The sequence below is a fragment of the Salvelinus fontinalis genome, chromosome 3 (assembly GCF_029448725.1).
Source record: "Salvelinus fontinalis isolate EN_2023a chromosome 3, ASM2944872v1, whole genome shotgun sequence".
NCBI classification, from domain to species: Eukaryota; Metazoa; Chordata; class Actinopteri; order Salmoniformes; family Salmonidae; genus Salvelinus; species Salvelinus fontinalis.
This window is the reverse complement of record NC_074667.1, coordinates 15856343-15877281: the sequence shown is the minus strand read 5'-3', so window position 1 is coordinate 15877281 and position 20939 is coordinate 15856343. Positions and strand designations below refer to the sequence as shown.

The 20939-nt window shown below is 40.3% G+C and overlaps 1 protein-coding gene across 1 annotated transcript; it reads right to left on the bottom strand.

The window, feature by feature from the left end:
- Positions 1–2068: 2068 nt before the first annotated feature.
- LOC129834441 (growth/differentiation factor 5-like) lies at positions 2069–7998 on the bottom strand. The gene is made up of 2 exons (XM_055899427.1): positions 7245–7998; positions 2069–5273 (listed from the first exon to the last, which is right to left on the bottom strand). Exons 1-2 carry the CDS (start codon positions 7996–7998, stop codon positions 4411–4413), a joined length of 1617 nt encoding a protein of 538 aa, XP_055755402.1. The 3' UTR covers positions 2069–4410.
- Between the last annotated feature and the right edge of the window lie 12941 nt (positions 7999–20939).

The following is a 20939-nucleotide window of genomic DNA, read 5'->3' as shown; positions in this document are numbered from 1 at the left end:
TGTTAGTCGTTGTCTCTGATTGGGAACCATACTTAGGTAGCCTGTTTTGTCATTGTGGGTTGTGGGTGATTGTCTATGTCTATGTGTTAGTTGCCTGTGTCTGCACTGTTATATATAGCGTCAAGTTCGTTTTGTTGTTTTGTATTAGTTTGCTTAGTGTTTCTTCTTAAATAAATAGAAGAATGTATTCACTTCACGCTGCGCCTTGGTCCTCCTCTCTTCCACATTACGACGAACGTGACACCTTCCATGGCTCCCTTTAACTACGGTATAAAAATAAGGTAACATTTTTCATCAATCACAATGTGGAAAGGCAAAAACACAAAAAAATTCGAAAAGAAAAAAATGGTTTCCACTACTAAACAATAGGTACACTATTAGGGCAATAATTAAGAGGTTCAAACCCAGACTCAAACCCACACAACAGTACATGTGCACCGGAGTTAGTTGCACAGACCACTGATTTGACTTCTTGGTTCTGACTTAAAAGTTAAATGAACGCGGTCTTAGCCAATTTAACTTAAGTTTGATCAAGTAAGTAAGTTAAGTAAGTTAAGTTAATGTACAGATTGTTGTTATCCTGACTTGACATTTAAAGTCAAGACAACTGTTGTCTTCATTTAGTTCATTTTACTTATTGGATCTATTTTGAGGGAACACATAGTTCATAGCTGATTCAATTTGATTTTATAAGTTAAGACAATGTAATGACTTGTAGTTAATATAACATGTCATTTTTTTTCAACACAACTGGGATCTTGTTTAAGTTTATTGACTTATTAGGTCTGATTTGAAAGTTGACTGGTCAAATTGTTCATAGCTGATTCAACTTGATTTTATAAGTTAAGACAATGTAATGACTTGTAGTTATTATAACTTGCCATTTTTTTGTCAACACAACTAGGATCTTGTTTTAGTTTATTTGGCTTATTAGTTCTGATTTTAAAGTTGTCTGAGCTAATTATTATTTGCTAACTGAACTGATTTTATGTTTACAGCTTTTGTTGAGTTGAAGTCAACTTAACTTAACATGATTTGTCAAATCAACACATTTTCACATTTAGTTGACTTGAATAGATTAAATAAGTTCTTTTGACTTAATCGCAAAAACTTTTTTTACAGTGTGGTTCAGATTACTGTTCGATTTGAGATGGGTGCTCCTCCCTCATCACTTTTGCCAGTGCCCCGCTGGTCAGCATAATCGAATCCGCCCTTTTACTCTTCACAGTGTAAAACAATAACTCTTATTAACACCAACACTGGGGGTTATTTTACACCACAGAATGGTGAAATGTTACTAGAGATGTTACACTGAAAGATTAACACTGGCCAATTTACTGTGAAGGTGTCATAGATAAACCTGTCTGTTTTCCTTTTGCAGCTATTGTCATACAAATTCCTACATCATCTGTTAAGGAAATTCAAGACTGAATGTTAAACATCGGCCAGGGAAGCCTAGAAAGATGTGATAGTAAAACCAACAAAAATGCTAACTTCTGAAAATACCTTTAGGACAAGGAACAGCTACCCTGGACAAAGCCACAAAAGTCTATAAACGTAATCTTCTCAGGAACTGTCGTTCCGGGGTTGTCCTACACTCTTTTGTAAGATTTCCCAAAATATCAGTGTTAAACAGTGTAATGGAATTGTCATTAACAATGCGTTCAATTAAGTTACTCTAAAATATTGGTATACGATGGCACGGATGTTTCTGAATACTTTGCGAAGCACAATAACTTTCTCTTCAAAACGACTTGATCCTGTACAATAGGATACAGTTCGACACTTTGCCACAATCGCAGGCCACAAATAGTTACATCAAAACCTGATCCAGTAAGCAATTCATGTTTCTGCTTAAAGCACACATTTATACCCTCACATAGGAAACTTGACATATTTCATAAAGCATAATCCAATTAGAGGTTGGACTATAGATGAATGTACTGTTTACTACATGTCTAAATTCATTCCTTCAAAGAGTTCAAAAGACACATTGTATTGTAAAGTGAATTGTTTTTTTATTTGTTATTTTCAATTCTCATACATTAAATCACTAGAAACCTGTCAATGTATAATATAAGCTTTAGATCAGTCACTTGCATATTCCTTTCCTGGCTCCATGTGTGGAAATGTGTGCTTAGGGCTGCTATCAATGTTTTTTAAATGTAATTTCAGACCCAAGCAGTGCTGTGAAGGGACATTATTTGAGGTGCCTAAACAACCTTATTGTTTGTAACTGCTGCTGGAATAAAATTGCATTCTATAAATAAATGTTACTGCATCATTCTTTGTAGTTTAAGCTTGGTGTGTTGATGTAAACACTTAACAAGGCAACGTCAATGAAATATATTTCATTCACAATGAATTTCAGTTACAAACAAACATTTCCACCAAAAGTCATGATCTACATTCATTTACAAACATAGGTTCATTTAATTCAAAATCAGAATAATATTTTTTTTTTATGTATTTGAAGTTTACATCTTAAAGAAACTGTCCAGTGAACTTTTTTAAAAGCTCATATTCTGTTTGGTCATACCTAAATAATGTTGTTGACTCACCTTTACTTGTAGTCAACGCATAAATTATAGAAAACCCACTCAGTAAAACCCCATCTCAAACGTGTTTTTGAAACAAATCATTTTAAAAGATGCTTGAAATTTGCTTGGAGAAGGACATCATCCTTGGCAGGGACAGGCTCAATTGTGATTGGTCCAGCAGCTTTTTCCTACCCCCACCCCCTCCAAAATGATCTGGTGGGGAGAAGGAGACTAGGGGTGACACATGCTCAGGAGGGCACACACGCTAGCAAGCAAGCCAAACAATCCACAGCTAGTGTTAGCAAAAAGGATAAAGCTTATACAACAACAATCTCGCCAGTCACTTCTATTTCAAATGATGTGGTTTGTAATATTTGGCCTGCTGGCTGTTTAGAAGCAGTAAGCTAGCATGCTAACGTTAGCTATCGAGGATAGATTAGCTAGATGGCTGGCCAATACTAAAGCAAGCCAAATTAGATCCTCCACACAACAACCATCTCACCATTCACTTCTATTTGACATTTTGTGGTTTATAACTAAAAGTTGGATGTTAAGAGGAAAGCTAGTTAGCTGTTGTTGACTAATATATGTAGCAGCAGTTATTTACCTAGCTAGTTTAGCTCCTACCAATCACGACTTCTTGTCTAGCTAACTTAGTAGCTAGCTAACAACAAAAATATCAGGAATAGTGACAAAGCAATGAACAGAAATGAATCATGCTTGTAAAATAATCAGTCTGCATTTATTGCTGTTATAGGCAGTGCGTGCAGCCCTGCCACAGGTGGAGTTGGTAGCAAATTTGAATATCCAAGTGTATGAGCATCTCATTGGCTGAGCTGGCAAATCAGCTTTTTTTAAGCGGTATACGTCCAAACCAATCTGTTGTTTATACTAAGGCCAAGCAGGAGCACAGAGAAAAGCAGATTTTTAACATCCTTCTATTAAATATATATTGTAATTAATTGTTGGTAAATATTTCATGGATATCTGGAACAGTGGACAGATACTTTAAAAGTACTGTAATATTGTATCTGTATCAAAATATACTTTCAATGCACTGTATGAATACAAACTCAGTGGAAGGTGACAATGCCTTACATGTCTTAAATTCAAGGTATCTTTGACATTTCATCAATGGGATTTGTAAGCTGTTAGATATTATTGTGGTGTGCAACAAACCATTTATGACCTTTCCCAAACCCCACCAGTTCAGTTTGAGATGGCAATACCATTGGCATGTGCACATTTTGATTAAAGGAACTGGTTAGGCTACATCATATTGCTCCAAGAGAAACAAGACATTTTGACATGAATGCACGAAGATGTTCTCATCCAATGTTTCAAGTACTTTACAAGGGACAGTGAGATAGGTGTGAAGGTATCCAACAAGTGACGTCATGGAACAGCAGTTCAAAGCAATGCAAATTTTAACATAACAATGAGATACATTAACTGGTCTGTGATACAAGAAATAGTTTCCTTGATCCTAAACTAACAATGAGCAATATGTTCAATCTGTGACCAGTAAAGTGAATTACATTTTTGTGCATCACTATGAAAAGCAAACATTGACATCAATTCATATGATGTGAAAATAGCATGGATTGGGAAGATCAATTTAGTTAAATAGTTTCAAATCTCTTGCCAAATCATCATTGGATATGTACATATTATTCCTTAACCGCCTCATAAAATAAGGTCTCAGGAAGTGATTTGTGTTATTAGTTTCATGTCAGTTGCTTTCAAAGTATATTTCCCTAACAACTATTAACCAATCTGTTTACTCCAAAAATAAAACACAGTCCCATTGACTTGTAGGGTTCTGGCTGAACTATAAAACCAAGGTCTCAGGTGAATGTTTTGTCCACTGCTACCTGCAGCCACAGGACTCCACCACCATGTCCTCGTACTGTTTGTAAACAACGTTATTGGCTGAGTCAATGTAGAGGATGCTGATTGGGCTGAGGCGAGTGGGCACACAGCAGGTGGGCGGAGTCGAGTCAGGGTCCATGGAGTTCATGAGCGTCTGGATGATGGCGTGATTGGTGGGCTCGAGGTGCGAGCGGATGGGGAAATCGCACACCCCGTCGCAGTGGTAGGCCTCATACTCCAGTGGGGCAATGATCCAATCATCCCAACCCATCTCCTTGAAGTTGACATGTAGCTGCTTCCTGTGGCAACGAGGCTTGGGGTTCTTGGCCAGTTTCTTGCTACGGGTGGTGGGGGCTCGGCGCATACGTCGCTGGGTGAACAGGTACTCGTACACAGTCTTGTTGTCGTGGCCCGACCGGGCTTTGATCTCGCTGTAGAACAAGTCGCGTTTCTTGGTGTGTCCGAACACGAGGAAAAAGGCCCTCTCTTTGGTCTGCCTGCCCAGACGACTGAAGCCCATTGCCCTGAGGTCCACGGGGCGGCCTTGTTCCAAGGCCTCCAGCTCGAAACAAAGCTGGACGGTATTGTGGAAATTCTTGAATAGTTTCCAAATGTCAAACACTTCCCATTTGGGCATATTGTGGTCCTCGATGGTTCGAGTTTGGAGCAGTGTAGCTTTCTGCTTACCTGCTGCACAGGTGAAAAGCTTCAGGCAGAAAACTCTGCCAGTAGAAAGTGCTTTGCGTGGGTCGGCCAGTCTTTTCCTGAGAATGCGCAGCTCGGCACCCAGTAGCCCCTCCTCCTCCAGGGAACTGATGTTGAAGTTATACTTCTGTCTTCTCAGCTGGAGAAGACGGTCATCTGTAAAAGAAGGTGACAGAGTCAAGGGTAAGAATAAAATGTGCTATTGTGGCTTCTCAGGTAACACACAGGAGGTAAGATAATGTTTTCTTTGTTTTTGGTGAGGGAAAGCATGGCCATATACAAATGAAAGCCAGGATTTTCATCCAGGAACAGTACGCATTAAAACCAGACATTTGCAGACTACAGACCACATTGAAGTATAATCAGACAATTAATGTCAACCGGCAGCTGTTTACCAGTGGACCTACCACTACGTAATATAGCATTTGCTAAGAGTGGACCAAAAATCACTGTAACAATACAAAAGATAGAGAACGAGTGGAGAATTGGCTATGTCAATGTGGAGTGATTTGTGGTTTTAGGAGCCCCACCTGAGATAAAAAAAAAACTTACGGTGAGCTACAAAAGTATTGGGAGGGTGACACATTTTTTGTTGTTTGGCTCTGTGGTCCAGCACTTTGGATTTGAAATAACACAATGATTATGAGGTTAAAGTGCAGACTGTCAGCTTTAAGTTGAGGGTGTTTTCATCCATATCGGGTGAACCATTTAGAAATGATAGCACTTTTTGTACATAGTGTCCTAAATTGTTTTAGACAAATTAACTAATGTGTTAAAGTAGTCAAAAGTTTAGTATTTGGTCCCATATTCCTAGCATGCAATGATTACATCAAGCTTGAGACTACAAACGTGTTGAATGCATTTGCTGTTTGTTTTGGTTGTGTTTCAGAGTATTTTGTGCCCAATAGAAATGTATGGTAAATAATGTATTGTGTGGATGCTATGTATGCTAACATGATTACGGATAGTCCTGATAGAATCGTGAATAATGATGAGTGATAAAGTAAGTTACAGACGCACAAATATCATACCCCAAAGACATGCTAACCTCTCACCTTTACAATAACAGGGAGGTCAGCATTTTTGGAGGGTATGATAACTTTCTCACTCATCATTATTCACAATTTATTCAGGACTATCCATAATCACGGTAGCATCCACATTAATGTATAAGTGTTTATGAACATATTCTATTACTTTTTACAATAAAAGTGACACCAAAATGATACGATACATTATTTACCGTTCATTTCTATTCGGCACAAAATAATCTGAAACACAAACCAAACAAACAGAAAATGCATCCAACATGTTTGTAGAGTCACAAGCTTGATGTAATCATTGCGTGCTAAGAATATGGGACTAAATATAAAATGTTTGACTACTTTAATTAATGCACATATGAGTGAATTTGTCCTAATACTTTTGGTCCCCTGTAATTTCTAAATGGTTCACTCGATATGAAGGTCACCAACAATTTGCTGGGGACACGTTATACAAATAAAGTACAAATTAAAAGTACATTGAGTGCTTTAAATGTAAATCTTTAGCAGCTAGAAATATTCAACCAATGTCGTTTAAACATCATTTTAAACAGTTTTACACACTAAAGAAAATATTACATAGAGGCCAATAATTTCACTTGAAGCCCAATGGTCTATTTCTTTACACTTTAGAGGCTGCAAATCACTGATGGAATGGCTATGCAGATGGCTACTGACAGTGTGACAGACCCATGACCAAGGTAAAAAAGTATTATGTCAAATAGTCAGCTTCAAGTTTGCTTTGACTTTAGTTTGACTTTACCTCTCTAATAGAGAGGTTGGTTTGATGAGCATAGGCATACAGCTCCAATTGATTCTGAGACCTGGTCTCTTGGTTGTGTTTTATTTATAAAATTAACAAAATGCTACATTTTAAAGATAAGTAAGCATATTCAGAATTTAGCCTCAATCTTCATAATGATTCTATTTTCGTTGGCAGAAATAAACAGCTACTTTTTTGTACCATTGCTCCATAATGTATAAGCCATTGTGACATTGCAAGCAGTAATGCAGATTTTTTTACGTTTGTTATGAGACAACTTTTTAAATTGCACTCATTGTTTATATGGCATCAAAAGTGTACCTTGTCCTTTATCCACAAAGCTGGTGATGGTGTTGGCCATACCAGCCTCGTGCAACACGCTGGTGTTCACCTCTCCTGTGGATAGTGACCAATACAGTGACAACATGTAGTCGTGCGGAGTCACCAATGGATGCTTCGGAAGGTCTCTGTCGCTCAGTTTGCCCGTTGCTTTGGCACTCCTTTGGGCTAACGGAGCGCTGTATTTTTGCACAGCAATGACTCTATGCTGTCCAGTTCGTGCTGATGTTGCAACTCTGGGGAAAGTCTTTCCTTTGCTCTGTCTGGGCGTATCTCCGCCTTTACGTGTTTGCACGCTCAACGCCATGAGAGCAGGCACAGCAGCTAAGTGGGTAGCATCCCCGTCGGGTACCCAAGAGCGCGCAGACTCCTTGCGTCCCAAGTTGATAGCTCCACTAACGCTGCTCGCCGTTACGCCGTGTGGTGATGACACTGATGTCACAGCTTTTGCTTTGGCTGCCTCGCCCTTTATCAGCGGGGGTCCTGTCCTAATGCGCGTGATCCTCGCAGCGCTCGGAGACTTCGAACCTGCTACGCCGTAGTTTCCTACCGTAGACCTGGCAGTTGAGATGATTCCCGGGTTGGCTTCTTTACCTGCTCCGCCTGCGTGCTCCTTGCCTCGGCTCTCGGTTGCGCGCTGTGCCGTCCCGGTATGGCTCAGTGACACTGGGATAAATTCCAGGTATAAGAGAGTCCAACACCCCAATAAAAGAGGGAGACGTTTCAGGACTTTCATCCTCTGATCTTCCTTTGAATGTTTGCCAGGGAGAAATGCGCACAGGCTTTTCGCGTTTGAAATAAGTAAACATGAACAAGTTTGGAATAGTGAAAATGTGGACTAGAATTTAGTATTCTATGGTAAAATACACTATGCAAACCGTTACTCCCAGATCCGCTATTCAGTACCATAGTGATGCAAATGTCCTGTTGCTGGTCTTGGTTTCCAATATAGCCAACAGTTGTCCAAAAAGGTTTGCATTGAGAGGGGAAAACTTGACTTCGTTAAACTCCAACTGTTCTGCTAGATATCTTGTCAGAGACTTGTTTAAATCCCATTTTTCCAAGAGGGAAGAATGGCGTAATGCTACCGCAGTTTTTTTCTCTCAAAGTTGAACCCCTTCCAGTGAAAATATTTCACACACATAACCCTGCAGGTGCTCTGAAATATCTACAAACCGGAACTCAGGAATTGGAAAAGGAATTCCAACATTAACCAATTTAATTAGGTGCGCTTGCTGAAAGCAAAGCACAACTCTAGATTTCTTAAATAGTCTTCTTATTAGGTCTGCTTGCTAAAAGCCAACACTATGTGCTTGCTGAAAGCAAAGCACATCTCTAGATTTCATACATATTTATTATTAGGTGTGCTTGCTGAAGGAAAAGCACTAGATTTCTTACATACTCATATTATTAGGTGTGCTTGCTGAAAGCAAAGCAGAACTTTACATTTCTTACATACTTCTTATTAGGTGTGCTGGCTGAAGGCAAGTCGTACATAGTCTTATTAATATTATTATTCTATTTATTCAGCCTGCTCTAGAGCTTAACCCTCTAAAGTCTAAGCCCTATCGAAACAAAATATATATAACAAATTGGATGAAACATTGAATTTGGCATTACTACTATTAGCCAATAGAAACGCATTGAATAACAGATTCACTACATGGTACAACAGATAGTAAAAAAAAACGAAAGGAAGTTTGTTCTGATGTGTCTGTCCTACATCTGAGAGATATAAAAAAAGATCAGGAAGCAATTTTTTTTTTTTTTTTTTTTTACATGTATTTATCCTCTTATTTTATGCACTAAACTATCTTCATATATACTTCCATTCATTTTTTCCAACTGGTACCTGGGACCTTCAGGGGCTACAGACTGTTCTGACACTACAGACAGAAGTTGGCAGAAGAGACTGTACCAAGTCTTGTGTCCTAGAGAAAAACGGACCACATCGTGTTCGCATGAGTCTAATCTTTCAATAGAGTGGCCATAATACGTTGTAGGCGAAACCGTTCGGATGCAACATACGTTTTTGTGAGAAGACCAATTTTCGGGATGTCTCAAGGTCTGACAAACACAGATCTAACTCAACCACCTTTCACCGCAGATGCGGAAGGGAAATATCAGCGAATGTGGTGGATTGAAATGCAGTCCATGCAAAAAACAGATACAGTATTTGATTTTGATGTTTGTTTTTTATTATGTTAATTAGATTTCCGCGGGGCCATGGAAATTGTATACTAAGGGTTAAACGGTTTAAGCTATTAAAACCGAACAGACTTCCAACTGTTCAGACTGCCCCAACTTAGATTGCTTGAGAAATATTTTTGATAGCGTTTATACAATATTTAAATGAGCTCCCAATGGATTTCAAAGGGAAAAAAGGGCCATAGAGTGGAATAATAAAAAATATATAAAAATTACACCTACAGTGCATTCAGAAAGTTTTCAGACCCCTTTTGTTACATTACATTATTCTAAAATGGATTAAATTGTTTTTTCCCCTCGTCACTCTATACACAGTACCCGACAATGACAAAGTGAAAATTGATTTTTTGATTTTTTTGCAAATTTATAATAAATAAATAAACCTTATTTACAAAAGTATTCAGACCCTTTGCTATGAGACTCAAAATTTTGCATACTGTTTCCATTGATCATCCTTGAGATGTTACTACAACCTGATCGGATTCCACCTGTGGTAAATTCAATTGATTGGACATGATTTGGAAAGGCACACACCTGTCTATGTAAGGTCCCACAGTTGACAGTGCATGTCAGAGCAAAAACCAAGCAATGATATCAAAGAAATGGTCCATTGAGCTCCGAGATATGATTGTGTCCAGGCACAGATCTGGGGAAGGGTACCAAAACATTTATGCAACATTGAAGGTCCCCAAAAACACAGTGGCCTCCATCATTCTTAAACGAAAGAAGTTTGGAATGACCAACACTCTTCCTAGAGCTAGCCGCCCAGCCAAAATGAGCAAGAACCTGATGGTCACTTTGACATAGCTCCAGAGTTCCTCTGTGGAGATGAGAAAACTTCCAGAAGGAAGCCATTCCTTCTGTTGTTGATTTACTTCTGTGTTTTGGGTTGTTGTCCTGTTGCATCACCCAACTTCTGTTGCACTTCAACTGGCAGACAGATAGCCTAACATTCTCCTGCAAAATGTCTTGATAAACTTGGGAATTCATTTTTCCGTTGATGATAGCAAGCTGTCCAGGCCCTGAGGCAGCAAAGCAGCCCAAACCATGATGCTCCCTCCACCATACTTTACAGTTGGGATGAGGATTTGATGTTAGTGTGCTGTGCCTTTTTTTCTCCACACATAGTGTTGTGTGTTCCTTCCAAACAACTCAACTGTAGTTTCATCTGTCCACAGAATATTTTTCCAGTAGCGCTGTGGAACATCCAGGTGCACATTTGCAAACTTCAGACGTGCAGGAATGTTTTTTTGGACAGCAGTGGCTTCTTCCGTGGTGCCCTCCCATGAACACGATTCTTGATTAGTGTTTTGCGTATCGTAGATTTGTCAACAGAGATGTTAGCATGTTCCAGAGATTTCTGTAAGTCTTTAGCTGACACTAGGTTTCTTCTTAACTTCATTGAGCATTCTGCGCTGTGCTCTTGCAGTCATCTTTGCAGAACGGCCAGTCCTAGGGAGAGCAGCAACAGTGCTGAACTTTCTCCATTTATAGACATCGTCTTACCGTGGACTGATGAACATCAAGGCTTTTAGAGATACTTTTGTAACCCTTTCCCACTTTATGCAAGTCAACAATTCTTAATCTTAGGTATTCTGAGATCTCTTTTGTTCGAGGGATGGTTCACATCAGGCAATGCTTCTTGTGAATAGCAAACTCACATTTTGTGAGTGTTTTTTATAGGGCAAGGCAGCTCTAACCAACATCTCTAATCTCATCTCTTTGATTGGTTAGCTGACTCTTGACTCCAATTAGCTTTTCGAGAAGTCATTAGCCTAGGGGTTCACATACTTTTTCCAACCTACACTGTGAATGTTTAAATGTTGTATTCAATATAGACAGGAAAAATACAATAATTTGTGTGTTATTAGTTTAACGACCGTTCCACAGGTGCATGTTCATTAACTGTTTATGGTTCATTGAACAAGCATGGGAAACAGTGTTTAAACCCTTTATAATGAAGATCTGTGAAGTTAACCTCTTTGGGCTCAAGGGGCAGTATTGAGTAGCCAGATAAAAGGTGCCCATTTCAAAAAGGCCTCGTACTCAATTCTTGCTCGTACAATATGCATATTATTATTACTATTGGATAGAAAACACTCTCTAGTTTCTAAAACCGTTTGAATTATATCTGTGGGTGAAACAGAACTGGACTTAGAGCAATTTTCCTATGTGTATGTCATAATGCAGAATTTTGCTGGCTGTTCTGAGACCTGTGTATTAATTTGCCTGTCCTCTATTGGTTGAGAAGCACTGCATACGCCTTCCACTGGGTGTCAGCGAATAGGGAGAGTTGAAGTGGAGTTTCTACGTAGGTCCCAAAGGTTATAAATTGCTTGAAACCGAAGTGTCCCATCTTTCCACTCTTCGCTCTGACGCAGGAAGGGTCTTGGCATGTCATTTTAGAAGCTCCCGTATTAGCTCCTAGATATATCCGGCTCTGTTTTTATTCGATATTGGTGTTGAAGACATCGTAATGTTGTTATTTTAAACCGAATTATATCAGTTTATGTCAGTATATTGCGATTTTCGGGTATTTATTTTCGTGACATTTTAGGAAGTTGGGTATCTCTGGCCCACATGGCTATTGTTTATTGCTAATTGCAACGTTGAAAACGACGTTCTCCAACCTAGCAACGATTATTTTGGACAAAGGACACATTTCCCAAGATTCTGATGGGAGTTCATCTAAAAGTAAGAACTATTTATGCTGATAATTCATTGTTCTGTTGAAAAATGTCAAATGCATAAGACGCCATTTCCTGCAGTGTAGCCTTGCGTTATCGCAGCCTGTATTGCGCAGTAAGGTTCATTTTAAAAATGTAATTCAGCGATTGCATTAAGGACTAATTTGTCTTTCAATTGCTGTCCAACCTGTATTTCTTTAGTCAAGTTTATGAATAGTATTCGATAAGAAAAGGTGCCTTTACAAGATGGTGCCGGACAGATTGCTTGACATTATGGACACTATTCTCATTGTCTACGCACGATTTGTGCCGCTAAATATGCACATTTTCGAACAAACTCTATATGCATTGTGTAGTATGATGTTACAGGACTGTCATCTGAAGAATTCTGAGAAGGTTAGTGAAACAATGAATATATTTTGGTGGTTTATACGTTATAGCTATTTTTGCCTTGAATCAATGCTGTTGTTATGTTTGCTATTGTGCTAAGCTAATATAACGCTATATTGTGTTTTCGCTGTAAAACACTTGATAAATCGGAAATATTGTCTTGAATCACAAGATGCCTGTCTTTCAATTGCTGTACACTATGTATTTTTCAGAAATGTTTTATGATGAGTATTTCGTTATTTGGCGTTGGTGTCTGTAATTTTTCTGTCTGTTTTCGGTGCAATTTCTGACTATAGCTGCAATGTAAACTATGATTTATACCTGAAATATGCAAATTTTTTGAAAAAAAACATATGCTATACAATAAATATGTTATCAGACATATTGATGAAGTTGTTTCTTGGTTAGTGGCTATTTATATCTTTATTTGGTCGAATTTATGATAGCTACTGATGTAGTAAAAAACTGATGGAGTAAAAATAGTGGTGTCTTTTGCTAACGTGGTTAGCTAATAGATTTACATATTGTGTCTTCCCTGTAAAACATTTAAAAAATCGGACACGTTGGCTTGATTCACAAGATGTGTACCTTTCATCTGGTGTCTTGGACTTGTTAATGTGTGAAAGTTAAATATTTAAAAAAATATATCTTTTGAATTTCGCGCCCTGCACTTGAAGTGGCTGTTGTCATAAGTGTACCGACGTCGGGCTTGCACGCCAAACAGGTTAATTTGTAAAAATCCAAATATCTTTGAAAGACAGAGTCTTTTTTGCTGAGTTTCCTTTTTTGCTGAGTTCATAAATGTTTTCTAATCTGTGAAAATTGACACATTTTTACACATCAACTCCTTTCTCTTTTTCCCTAGCAGTTATCCATTCCAGAATGTTTGTTGGAGTTGTCAACGACTGGCAAGTACCTTCTTTGCCATTGCAATTCTGATCTAGGCCTATTTCCTCACTGAATAATCACAACATATCACCTCAGACTACACAATGTAGCAATGAACAGTGATTTACCCCAACAAGCAACACTCAAGATAACTTCACTAATACGGTGCCTTCAGAAAGTGTTCATACCCCTTGGCCTATTCCACATTTTGTTGTGTTACAGCCTGAATTCAAAATTTATAAAAAAAAATGTTTTTCTCCCACCCATCTTCACACAAAAACCCATAATGACAAAGTGAAAATATGTTTTTAGAAAATGTTGCTAATTTGTTGAAAATTAAATACAGAAATATCTAATTTAAATACATATTTACACCCCTGAGTCAATACATGTTAGAATCTGCTTTGGCAGCGATTACCGCTGTGAGTCTTTCTGGTTAAGTCTCTAGAGATTTGCACACCTAGATTGTTCAATATTTGCACATTATTCTTAAAATAAAAATTCTAACTCTGTAAAGTTGTTTGTTGCTCATTGCTAGACAGACATTTTCAAGTCTTACCATAGATTTTCAAGACGATTTAACTCAAAACTGTAACTACGCCACTCAGGATCATTCAATGTTGTCTTGGTAAGCAACTCCAGTGTATATTTGGCCTTGTGTTTTAGGATATTGTCCTGCTTTTTTATTTTTTTAAACTCCCTAGTTATACCCATAACATGATGCAGCCACCACCAAGCTCGAAAATAGGAAGAGTGGTACTCAGGGATGTGTTGTGTTGGATTTGCCTAAAACATAACGCTTTGTATTCAGGACATAAAGCTAATTTATTTGCCATATTTTTTTGCAGATTTACTTTGGTGCCTTATTGCAAACAGGAGGCATGTTTATAGAATAATTTTACACGACCCTAAGCACAGAGCCAAGACAATGCAGGAGTGGCTTCGGCACAAGTCTCTGAATGTCCACAACATCTCTGAACATCTCTGGAGAGACCTGAAAATAGCTGTGCAGCGACGCTCCCCATTCAACCTGACAGAGCTTGAGAGGATCTGCAGATCAACCTGACAGAGCTTGAGAGGATCTGCAGAAAATAATGGGAGAAACTCCCCAAATACAGGTGTTCCAAGCTTGTAGCGTCATACCCAAGAAGTCTCAAGGCTGTATTCGCTGCCAAAGGTGCTTCAACAAAGTACTGAGTAAAGGGTCTGAATACTTATGTAAATGTCATATTTCAGTTTTAATTTAAAAAAAACATTTGCAAAAAAAAGAAACTGGTTTTGCTTTGTCATTCATTATAAGGTATTGTGTGTAGTTTGATGAGAAAAAAAACTATTGAATCCATTTTAGAATAAGGCTGTAAAGTAACTAAATGTGAAAAAGTCAAGGGGTCTGAATACTTTCCGAATAGAGCGTTTTGGATTGTTATGGTATAGAAATGTATTGCATCCACTGGAAAACACTTTCAATATTGTCCATTATAACCTAATATTGCTTACATTTTATTCTCAGTGAATTATGGGACATGTCAAAACAATTTATTTAATTTCAGCATAGCAAATTGATTCTTATTAACATGGCTAAATACAATCCTAACAATGTCTCAATCCCGGATACAAGGGGGATAATAGAAAGAGGGCCCAGGCTGCATACCAATGGTTGGATGATCGTCTTCTGTCCACGTACTAACAACTCCAAACCTGGAATAGAGAGGAGCATTGAAGTGACTGTGCCAGAGACGGTATCTAACCCAAGAGGTGTATATCCTTTGTGTTTAGCCTGAAGGTTTAAGTTCAGGACACAGAGACATAAACATAAACACACTCACGGTGGGATGAAAACCTCAGTGCTTGGCCTCCACTTTTTTAAAGGTATGCACAGCACATTTTGAGTCCAACTGTCCTGAATGTATTCTCTTCTCAGGATGTTTGAAGAATCCCAAAGGAAATCTGTCTCAGCTTGTGGTTTACCTCGTACTACTCTGGCATGCAGAGGCAGGGGAACATTGTCTTTGTGTGAATGTGGCACTGTGCTCATGCTAGCCATTGCCATGCAACAGTAATAATAACTTTGAGGGGGTAAATGTGTACAGTACTGCTATTGAGACGAGATGACATTCAAAAACCACATAAAAATCTCAGACAATTTGTTACCAACTAACTACCTTCCATAACTTTGGGTCGGTACATGGAGACTTGTTTGTCCGTGTTACTCTGAATATCTTTCCATTTCAAATATTACTCAGCAAAAAAACTGATTTTCAAAATGTCAGGACACTTATGAGCTGTGGAACAATGCAATATTCGACAGGTTGTAAGATCTACAGCCTACTGTATCCAAGTGATAATGTTTTCATAACACTAATTCTCTTATACAAGGTTACAATTATACAGATTTACAGTGCTATCCAGTTGAACATAAGCATCATATTCCCTTGTCACAAGGCCTGTTCCCTAACCCCATATGTATAACATTTGGTTGCAGATATTATCCTGTGCTTTGTGGCGAGCCCTTAATTGACTAAAAAGTGAAGCAAAAGTAGTTTTAAACAAATGCACCAGTGCCCCCTTTAGGCTATGTCTTGTCTCATTGTGTAACAAATTGAGAACATGCAATCCATTCCATGAATGGGAAAGGGGGATACCTAGTCAGTTGTAAAACTGAATGCCTTCAACTGAAATGTGTCTTCCGCATTTAACCCAACCCCTCTGAATCAGAGAGGTGTGAGGGGTTGCCTTAATGGTTGCCACCATTCTGTATAATTCTGGCCCTTTGGACACTGTTAACAAACCTCCAGACGAGCTTCAATGCCATACAACTCTCCTTCCGTGGCCTCCAACTGCTCTTAAATGCAAGTAAAGTTAAATGCATGCTCTTCAACCGATTGCTGCCCGCACCTGCCCGCCCATCTAGTATCACTACTCTGGACGGTTCTGACTTAGAATATGTGGACAACTACAAATAACTAGGTGTCTGGTTAGACTGTAAACTCTCCTTCCAGACTCACATTAAGCATCTCCAAACCAAAATGAAATCTAGAATCAGTGTCCTATTTCGCATTAAAGCATCCTTCACTCATGCTGCCAAACATAACCCGTAAAACTGATCCTTGACTTCGGCGATGTCATTTACAAAATAGCCTCCAACACTACTCAGCAAATTGGATGCATTCTATCACAGTGCCATCTGTTTTGTCACCAAAGCCCCATATTCTACCCACCACTGCGAACGGTATGCTCTCGTTGGCTGGCCCTCGCTTCATAATCGCCACCAAACCCACTGGCTCCAGGTCATCTATAAGTCTTTGCTAGGTAAAGCCCCGCCTTATCTCAGCTCACTGGTCACCATAGCAGCACCCACCCGTAGCACGCGCTCAAGCAGGTATAATTCACTGGGCACCCCCAAAGCCAACTCCTCATTTGCCGCCTTTCCTTCCAGTTCTCTGCTGCCAATGACTGGAACGAATTGCAAAAATCACTGAAATTTGAGACTCATAACTCCCCCACTAACATTAAGCATCAGCTGTCTGAGCAGCTTACAGATCATTGCACCTGTACATAGCCCATCTGTAAATAGCCCACCCAACTACCTCATCCCCATCCTCTAATTCCAAGATGGCTTAGCAGTTCAGACGTCATTTTTGTCCTCGTACTGTCTTGTCCTGTATATATATATTTACACCTTCTTCGCATATCTTTTATATTTTTTTATTATCCAAGAACTCAACTACAAAAGCTTTCCTGCAACCCGCCTCACCAATTACAACAAAAAAGTATTATTTACCTCAAATCTGAAAATCCACAGTGAAGCTAACCAGGGGCTAATCAGAAGTTAGCCAGAAAGCTAACCAGAAGTTAGCCGAAAGCTAGCCGAAAGCTAATTTGAAGCTGCCCAGAAGTTAGCCGGCTTGCTGGCTAGCGTTGGTGTTTCAGCTGCCCACGTTTTGTGGTCATCAGCTATTCCTTTAGCTCGATAATCTACCGGCACTTTTGTGCAACGCGACTCGGACCGGAGCATACCGGGCCTTTTTTTTCTCTCAGTTTCCCCGGATTTCAGCCGCAGGCTCTGGACATTTGCACCTTGATTTCGCAGCTAGCTAGCTGCAAACCGTGTGACTATTGGCTTACGTCGATCCCGGAGCAAACTTAAATTATTCCGGAGCTAGCCAGCTGAGGAGTTCCATCAGCCATTCCTGGGCTACAGTCACCTATCCAGACCCGGGTATTTTTTTTGCTGCAGATACGGAGCCCCACCGGGCCTTCACGATTGACTGCCGACGTTATCTGCCCGAGGGAGTTATCCAACTGGCACCTCCGTCGCGACGTTACCTGAACGCTCACCTGGGGCCCGCTAATCGTTAGCTGTCTTATCGGCTGCTATCTTAATAAGTATTTCGGACAATTTTTATTTATTTTTTCTTGGGTCACTATATCTATTTTGCCAATTGGATTGATCCCCTCTACAAGACACGGAACCCCACTAATCTAGCGACGGAAACGCACGAGGTGTCTAAAAATAGACCTCCATCCTATGCTATCTTGCTACCGATAGCCATCTACCCGGCCAGCTGTCTGGATCGCCGTGACCCCAACCAACCTCTACTCACTGGACCCTTACTGATCACTCGATTAAGCATGCCTCTCCTTAATGTAAATATGCCTTGTCCACTGCTGTTCTGGTTAGTGTTTATTGGCTTATTTCACTGTAGGGCCTTTAGCCCTGCTCACTATACCATATCCAACCTTTCATTTCCACCACCCACATATGCGATGACATCACCTGGTTTCAATGATGTTTCTAGAGACAATATCTCTCTCATCATCACTCAATACCTAGGTTTACCTCCACTGTATTCACATCCTACCATACCTTTGTCTGTACATTATTCCTTGAAGCTATTTTATCGCCCCCAGAAACGTCCTTTTACTCTCTGTTCTAGATGCTCTAGACGACCAATTCTCATAGCTTTTAGCCGTACCCTTATCCTCCTCCTCCTCTGTTCCTCTGGTGATGTAGAGGTGAATCCAGGCCCTGCAGTACCTAGCTCCACTCCTATTCCCCAGGCGCTCTCTTTTGATGACTTCTGTAACCGTAATAGCCTTGGTTTCATGCATGTTAACATTAGAAGCCTCCTCCCTAAGTTTGTTTTGTTCACTGCTTTAGCTCACTCTGCCAACCCGGATGTTTTAGCCGTGTCTGAATCCTGGCTTAGAAAGACCACCAAAAATTCTGACATTTTCATCCCCAACTACAAGATTTTCAGACAAGATAGAACGGACAAAGGGGGCGGTGTTGCAATCTACTGCAAAGATTGCCTGCAGAGTTCTGTTTTACTATCCAGGTCTGTTCCCAAACAATTTGAACTTCTACTTTTAAAAATCCACCTCTCTAAAAACAAGTCTCTCACCGTTGCCGCCTGCTATAGACCACCCTCTGCCCCCAGCTGTGCTCTGGACACCATATGTGAACTGATTGCCCCCCATCTATCTTCAGAGCTCGTGCTGCTAGGCGACCTAAATTGGAACATGCTTAACACCCCAGCCATCCTACAATCTAAGCTTGATGCCCTAAATCTCACACAAATTATCAATGAACCTACCAGGTACCACCCCAATTACGTAAACACGGGCACCCTCATAGATATCATCCTAACCAACTTGCCCTCCAAATACACCTCTGCTGTTTTCAACCAAGATCTCAGCGATCACTGCCTCATTGCCTGCATCCGTAATGGGTCAGCGGTCAAACGACCTCCACTCATCACTATCAAACGCTCCCTGAAACACTTCAGCGAGCAGGCCTTTCTGATCGACCTGGCCGATGTATCCTGGAAGGATATTGATCTCATCCCGTCAGTAGAGGATGCCTGGATATTTTTTTAAAATGCCTTCCTCACCATCTTGAATAAGCATGCCCCATTCAAGAAATTTAGAACCAGGAACATATATAGCCCTTGGTTCTCCCCTGACCTGACTGCCCTTAACCAACAGAAAAACATCCTATGGCGTTCTGCATTAGCATAGAACAGCCCCCGTGATATGCAACTTTTCAGGGAAGCTAGAAACCAATATACACAGGCAGTTAGAAAAGCCAAGGCTAGCTTTTTCAAGCAGAAATTTGCTTCCTGCAACACAAATTCAAAAAAGTTCTGGGACACTGTAAAGTCCATGGAGAATAAGAACACCTCCTCCCAGCTTCCAACTGCACTGAAGATAGGAAACACTGTCACCACCGACAAATCCACTATAATTGAGAATTTCAATAAGCATTTTTCTACGGCTGGCCATGCTTTCCACCTGGCTGCCCCTACCCCGGTCAACAGCAGTGCCCTCCCCTCTGCTACTCGCCCAAGCCTTCCCCATTTCTCTTTCTCCCAAATACAGTCAGCTGATGTTCTGAAAGAGCTGCAAAATCTGGACCCTTACAAATCAGCCGGGCTAGATAATCTGGACCCTTTCTTTCTAAAACTATCTGCTGAAATTGTTGCCACCCCTATTACTAGCCTTTTCAACCTCTCTTTCGTGTCGTCTGAGATTCCCAAAGATTGGAAAGCAGCTGCGGTTATCCCCCTCTTCAAAGGGGGGGACGGTCTTGACCCTAACAGCTACAGACCTATATCTATCCTACCCTGCCTTTCTAAGGTCTTCGAAAGCCAAGTCAACAAACAGATTACCGACCATTTCGAATCCCACCATACCTTCTCCACTATGCAATCTGGTTTCAGAGCTGGCCATGGGTGCACCTCAGCCACGCTCAAGGTCATAAACGATATCTTAACCGCCATCGATAGGAAACAATACTGTGCAGCCGTTTTCATTGACCTGGCCAAGGCTTTTGACTCTGTCAATCACCACATCCTCATCGGCAGACTCGACAGCCTTGGTTTCTCTAATGATTGCCTCGCCTGGTTCACCAACTACTTCTCTGATCGAGTTCAGTGTGTCAAATCGGAGGGTCTGTTGTCCGGGCCTCTGGCAGTCTCTATGGGGGTGCCACAGGGTTCAATTCTTGGACCGACTCTCTTCTCTGTATACATCAATGATGTCGCTCTTGCTGCTGGTGATTCTCTGATCCATCTCTACGCAGACGACACTATTCTGTATACTTCTGGCCCTTCTTTTGACACTGTGTTAACAACCCTCCAGGCGAGCTTCAATGCCATACAACTCTCCTTCCGTGGCCTCCATTTGCTCTTAAATACAAGTAAAACTAAATGCATGCTCTTCAACCGATCGCTGCCTGCACCTGCCCGCCTGTCCAACATCACTACTCTGGACGGCTCTGACTTAGAATATGTGGACAACTACAAATACCTAGGTGTCTGGTTAGACTGTAAACTCTCCTTCCAGACTCACATCAAACATCTCCAATCCAAAGTTAAATCTAGAATTGGCTTCCTATTCCGCAACAAAGCATCCTTCATCCTTCCTGACCATCCTACCAATCCTCGACTTCGGTGATGTCATTTACAAAATAGCCTCCAAAACCCTACTCAATAAATTGGAT